At 41.1% G+C, this 6,919-nt stretch overlaps 1 protein-coding gene across 1 annotated transcript; it reads right to left on the bottom strand.

Moving 5' to 3' along the window:
- Window positions 1–328: 328 nt before the first annotated feature.
- On the bottom strand, window positions 329–5,902 carry lipg (lipase, endothelial). The gene is made up of 10 exons (XM_085180789.1): window positions 5,455–5,902; window positions 4,329–4,519; window positions 3,928–4,107; window positions 3,063–3,174; window positions 2,753–2,971; window positions 2,387–2,629; window positions 2,036–2,156; window positions 1,357–1,584; window positions 1,152–1,256; window positions 329–1,042 (listed from the first exon to the last, which is right to left on the bottom strand). The coding sequence occupies exons 1-10, from the start codon at window positions 5,543–5,545 to the stop codon at window positions 1,030–1,032; spliced, it is 1,503 nt and encodes a 500-aa protein (XP_085036915.1). The 5' UTR covers window positions 5,546–5,902; the 3' UTR covers window positions 329–1,029.
- Window positions 5,903–6,919: the final 1,017 nt, after the last annotated feature.

Raw genomic sequence — 6,919 nt, 5'->3', positions numbered from 1 at the left:
GTGTTCAGCTTATATTTCAAATATAAAGTGCATCCTCACAGGAGGTAACAGGCGCACTTGAAGTTCAAGCATCAGTTGCAGTGTGAGCTGTAAAAGCATGTTCTCACAAGCAGTAGTGGAGTCATTTTCAGAAAACATTCACTTTCAGCGTTCTCCTAAAGTTGAGTCCTATAGAAATTTCACATGAACATGAGGGTGTGACAAATATACATGCTCAGATTACTGAAAAATAAAAGTGAATCTTCAGGTTAAATAGTTTCACCTTCTATGTTGTGAGTAGGCCACAACACCGATTTAATCGTGAAATGATGGACAAGGCACAAGCTGCTACAAACAAAAGGTGAATTTATTTCTCCAAAAGAAACAAATGTATTTACATTATGTACAGGCACATCCCCTCAAACGTAAGCCACATACAGTAACTACACACAAAAGCACAGAAAGGTAGGATCCAATAAGACTGACATCTCCTTCAATTAAACAGTGTATCAGTAATCTCTTTCAGCAGAAAGGCACACTTCACAGGTACAAACACGCACATATTAATACACAAATACTGCATCTCGAAGAAACTCATTCAACATGCGCTCCATTATGGGGTGTGCTCTGATAAATAAGGTTGGTCTTGCAGTGCTTTCATTTTTTCATAAATAAATATTTTGAAAATTGTACAGTACAGTGACTATAACTGCTGGTGTGTCCACTGGCAGAAATCTCTACTTCACTAGTCCACACAGAGGAACTTTCTGTAACTTCTCAGGCAACCCACACAGTTGAGAGTGCCACCACTTCCAGGCTGTGCACCATTTTGCAGCCACCGCATGCTGAGAGAAACCCATCGTTCTTATTTTCAGAAGTCAGTGGAAACCTTCCACTAGAGCTGAAGCCCCCCGCCCACTTCCCCCTTCACCACGTGCTGATTAAGCCTAAGTGCTCAAAGTGCTCAAATACAGAGGGCACGGCTTCTTTCTGATTCATGTTGGATTCCCCCATGGTGATGGTGCATTGGTTGTTGGGAGAGCTGAATTGTTACATGGGCACCCTGTTGATCAGAAAGAGCAGAATAATTACATACACCATAAACACAACTTTAAGTTACAGGACCAGGTAATGATCAATTTGAATTTTTCCAGTTTTTCAACTTTTCATACCGTTTTTTCGGTTTTGCATCCCAGCCATCAGGGCATTTAACAAAATTTATGTATTCCCCTGGAGAGATTTCTGTTTTTGAAGAGTCTTCGGCACAGAAAGCATACCTGTAACACCACAAAGCATTAGTCAGTGTCTGTATAGATTAATTAAAATTAATTCTGCACCATTAAGACTGGCAACTGCAGTTTTGACCCTTCAGCTCACTTTTTCTGTGATTCTCCAGCTTTCACACGCATCCGACGAACTTCAAGCACGGGTTTGGAAGGGTTGGCGTTCCAGCCCCAGAACTTCTTCTTGATGTTTATCCACATAGAGCTCCAGGAGTCTGATTCTCCTTCCCAACTCAGACGGATCCTGAGCACTTCACCGATCTCTTCCTCGGCAAAAACCAGGAAGGTGTTTGTCATGTTCAGACCAATGGCGTTATTGTGGCTGCACAAATAGTAAGAAAAAGGTTTTTGGTTTTTTTTTTCGTTTTTTAAATAACACGTTAAAAGGAAGCTGTGCTCAAGTCCACCATTTTTTAACATCAAGCATTTGCAACTAAAGTAGACATCTAAAATAAACAGTCTTCAGAGAGCTGTCATATTGCCCTGGCACGCTTGTATATTTATGAAAACTGCTGTTCGCTTCAGTCTGCCACCGAATTTGTTGTACAACCCAAGACCACTTTGAAAAAATTCAGAACAAGCACTCGAGTTGAAAATCCAAAATATATAGAAATAATCTGCTTGTTTCTCAGTACAACATTCAGTCAAACACAACTACCGCACTGTGCATACAGAAGGACTTTAACTAAGCCGTTAGCGATTTACACGTCGTCATGTTGAGACATTGTGAAAGAAGACTGGTTTGGCAGGAAGGGTTTAGGTTTTGAACTTACACGTCAACAAACATATCAGCTGTGTCCTTGTGCTCGCCATACAACTTGACATTAAAGATGGGATCAGCGTCATCAGACTGTTTTTTGTTGAACACGTGCATCTTCATCTGGTAGTGGTAGCCTTGAACAAAAAGCAAGAGTTAATATTTGATCTAGTGTAGGGGTGTGTACAGTAGTAGTTTACACTGCAACTGTAAAATCATAAAACAAGTTAGATATAGAGGTTAAAGATATGAAAACAGATTGGGTTATAGTACTTGCTTATCACTTTTGCTCTAGGAAGTACACGTCATAATATTGGATAAAATTGACTGCAGTGCATTTGCACATTTCATTCTTCTTGTATCTCACCTGCGAAAGGTGTGTCAGCCCGGGTTTTCAGATACATTTTACTGTTACGCCTCTTGCGCATTTTTGTGGCATTGTAGCCAATTTTGTTGCAGCGGTTTTTGCGACAGCTCAGGCAGATTCCCTTCTTGAAGCGGTCGGGCCCAGTGCACTGGAAGGCATAGCTCAGGTGCTCCTTGTTCATCAGAGAGTCCACAAACAAGTGCACAGCACGCTCGTGTTCACACTTCATCACCTCCATGAAATCTAGAAGAGTTGAGTATAGTAGATTATAGTTTAAAGGTCAGTAGGATTTTTAAAAAAAAACAAAAAAAAAAACATAGGGGATACATGCAAAAGTAAAGACTTTAAAGACTTTCAGCCACTTACTTCCTGCCACTGCCAGCACGTCACCAAGTCCACAGCCCGGCTGCACGTCACCGCCATTAGGATAGATATCAATGTCCCCAATTGGCTGCTGGATTCCAATGCTCACACCCAAAGCCTCCCGAGTGTATGTGTGCAGAACATCCACAAAGTCGGCATCATCTGGTGAGAGGCGCTTCTCCTTCTCCACGCCCTCAAACATTGGTCCTGCTGGGTCTAGACCTACGAAGAACAAAGATTACAAAGGTCAAGCAAATGAGGCAACCCTCAAATTAAAGGGTTAGTTTTCTGGCCAATATTGCTTCCAACTTACCAGTGATTCTGCCAATGGTTCCTTGTACATGCATTCCTGCGTAGCCTGCCACATGAGCACCTAAACTATAACCAATCAGGTGGACATTCTCCAGAGGGAGCTGGTGCTCATCCTGTTTCAGGAAACAATAAAAAAAATAAAAATAAAGATGTCAGCTGCTGCCACAGTGGCCTACAATGGACAGAGCCTGGATTTCAGCCAATGATGAGTTCTGCCTGCAGCTGAGCCAAGCTCAGTTAACCCGAACAGAATCCACTGATAGTTCCTTCCATGGAGCAGCGCCTCCACCATCTGTCTCAGTGACACTCTTTGTCTACATTTACAACTACATGGCAGGATGCCTGAACTCTTTCTGAATTGCCTTTCATTTACTGATAAAATTTTGTGACAGTCCCACTGAATGGGAATTGTTGTCTTTGCCTTAGAAGTGCTAAATGCACTGATCTTATTTGGAAACTGGGAAAACAAACCATACAAAAAAAAAAAAAAAAAAAAAAAAGTACTCAAAGCAAAAAACAAAAACAAGTATATTACGTTAAAAAAAAAAAAAAAAAAAAAAAATTCAGAAATGGAGCGACCATGTTGTACTATATCAGAAGCACAATGTTACACTTTAAGGCTATGATGAAAGCCATTTATACATCAGTTCTGCAAATGAAGCCATTTTGCCTTTGATAAAGTTATGCACGAGTGCACCTTGGTGTCCAGTGGGATGTTACAGTTAAGTAGTTGCACATCAGTTTTCACTTTCTATAGTTTAAAAAAAGAAAGGCTGAATAGAAACCCACTGAAGCATTACTAATATTTGAATGTTTAGTTTTGGTACTCTGGGTGGGTGGGAGCTTCTGTAAATTACTGTACATACCTGAAGCCAGTTGAGCAGTGCTGCAATATCAAGGCCAACACCATAAGTGTGGTTGACTGCATCAGGGTATAGCTGCTGGGCCCTTGATATCCAATCAACAATCACCACGTTGGCTTCACTTTCACGTTGCATTAATGCAGAGACGAGCTTGTGCATCCAGTGTTCAAACATCCCGCTCATCTAAGAGGAAAGGACAGCAGAAGTCAGTCATTGGTCAGACTGTTAACTATGCAAGCATCTTTCTGCTACCTCCAACAATCAAAAATAAACAGTTAAAACATTTAAGCTTGCTTCACTCTGAAGTCAGTGTGAAGAAAGTGACCTAGGAAGCCAAAGAAATCAACCTAAACTACACAGAGATGCTTATTAACAGATAGATATAAATTATCATTCATATGTACCGTCCAGCCATGGATGATGAAGATCGTCTTGGCTGTAGCATTGAAGCCACATTTCTCTAGACAATCATTCTTGCCAGTTTTCAGGTAGCAGCCCTCCTGCTCCAGATCTAAGCTCTTTCGCATGTTGTACTTGATGATGCCAGCAACAGAGTGGCTGTCTGTTGAGAAGTCATTCTGCCCACTGTCTTCACCTGAGGAGAAAAATGCACAATGAATATAAAAATTGACTGTTTATATTGTCTTTGTTTCAGCCTTTAGGGGCTGAACAACAAAATAAACCTGCTTTTGCTGCCAAGATCTGCTCTTGAACAACGGTTAGGTGCAAGCTGGACTCAAGAAGCAGTAAAGTCACCGCTATGCTTCTTCAGTTCATCTTTTTCACAAATCTGCAGCTACAGCTCATAATTATGCCACAACTTAGCATACCTGTCTCAAGCCTGAGATTAAAACGCTGCAATTACATGTGCCTGATGAAAGAAGCTGACTGTTTCCAAGTTTAAAAATAATTGCAGCAGTGCTTGATTTTAAAGATGTACAGTCCGGACTGGTTTTGAATAGGACTTTTAATTTAGTCTCATTGCGTTACGCTCTTAATGAACCGAATGAAGTCTGGTTTACCCTCGCAGCAAGTAAAGATCAGTTTTAGTTATAGCCAACATCGCACATCTGTGTCAAGGAACTTCACAGTGTGCTCAACATGAACTCAACGCCCCACACAGACCAAAATGATTTCAGCTGAGCTGGGTAATAAAAACGATCTCGTGAGGTCTGCAGTAAAACGCGGATTCAGCAGGACATCCATCGCAGGGCAGCGCACAGACGTGGCGTTGTGTCCTGGCTCTACTCGAAGACTCCTTCCAAAAAGGACACGTCGCCCTCGTGTCCCTTAAGTCCATTCCAGTTTTTCTACTTTGCTCTGCCCGCGACACTTGTTCACATGTGTAATTTAGTCTAAAAATGACGCGCATTAATCAAGCAGGACGTGGGAGAATTTTAGATTTTTCTCAGGCGTATGATGTATACCCCGCTGTATGCTAGACGTGAGGTTTTCACCCTCTCCCTTTATTTTAGAGAGCAGTTAGCGAATGAATAGACAAAAAAAAAAAAAAAAAAAGCAATTTCTTACCTTTAAGAACGGTGTTTTCCTCAGTTGCTGATGAAAAAAGCGGATAAGCACATAGTAGGAAAATCCTGATCAAAATGCTTTTATGATTCATTTCTCAGCCACAGATGAGTGTGGACGAAATGGAAGCTTTCTTAGGATATAAAATGTTTTTTGGTAGTACTGCCGGGAACGAGGTGCGCTGGTGAGCGATTGAAATTCAGTGGTAACAAAAGAGCCGGTGGTGCGTTTTCGTGTGCGCCTGTTAAGAACCGGCTCCAGAAATGTGTAAGCTGTGAATGAAGCGTGTCATTACAGTTTTAAATAGTTTCTCCTTTCGGTCATCTGATCATCGGCTGATCTATGGCGGATCTTATTGGTCAAGCCCCCATTTGTTTACGTTGAGGGCGTGGAAAGGTTGAATGAATCGTAGTAGCCTATCTCACTTTAACCCTTAAAGGGTGTGTAGGCGTCAGACGCAATTAATTGTTTTGTATTGGTCTGAAGATCATACAATTCGTGTCTTTGTTTTCTTACCGGACGGATGAGGGTAAAAATAGGCAACATATGACAAAAGACGCGAAAGGAATATGCAGACAAAAATTCAAGAAAACTCCAAGATACCCAAAGAGAATGCTAAAATACACTTTCTTTTTTTTAAATTATTTTTTATGTTTTGCTCATCCAGAGAGCACTTCAAATAGAAATGTTCCAGGAATCCAGGAGGCGCTACTTCTCAAAAAAGAAACAAGCAAGCAAACAAACAAAAACAAAAAACTGTTGAACGCTGAAAGACGTACTGAAAGGAGAGGGCGTGTTTACAATAACAACATAAAAAAAAATCCAGTCATACAAAGAATATCCAATGGGAGCTCTTATAGGAATATTTAAAAGGCTGCTGGTTGTATGGAGAAGGAAGGGGTCTCTCTCCCCCTGCCTGGCATGCTGCCAAATCATCAGCTTAGCTCGCAAACCAGTTTCAGTTGATGAGACGAAGAATGGGTGCACTCACGCAAAGGTCCCTGTTAAAGTGACACCACTGTTTTTGTGTGCACACATCACCAGCTGGAAGTGTCATCTGCTACCCCAACAGCGCCTGATATCTGACATCTAAACAGCACTATAACTACACAGATCCTATCTGTCTATCTATCTGTCTGTCTGTCTGTCTGTCTAAGATGTCACTGCGTGTGTAATCTATCACATCGTGCAATCAAATGAGGGTACACACAGTACAGCTTTACATTAATGAAAAACTAACAATGAGCCATCAGTGCACTGAAACAAGCAGTGATGGATGCCAATGCCAATAACCCATATTCTTCATAGTGCTTCACTGCACTAATTGACCAAGAAATTATGTCCTTTTAAAAAAAATTTTTTACAATTTTGAAAAAAATCAGAAGACACACTAAAATGTATTCTTGAATGGAGGAGCGTGACACTGTGTGACAAAGGGCAGTCCAAAGAAACTTTTCGTATTTTTTAC

Source organism: Neolamprologus multifasciatus, chromosome 12 (genome assembly GCF_963576455.1).
Source record: "Neolamprologus multifasciatus chromosome 12, fNeoMul1.2, whole genome shotgun sequence".
Classification (NCBI taxonomy): Eukaryota; Metazoa; Chordata; class Actinopteri; order Cichliformes; family Cichlidae; genus Neolamprologus; species Neolamprologus multifasciatus.
This window is presented reverse-complemented; position numbering and strand designations above follow the sequence as displayed.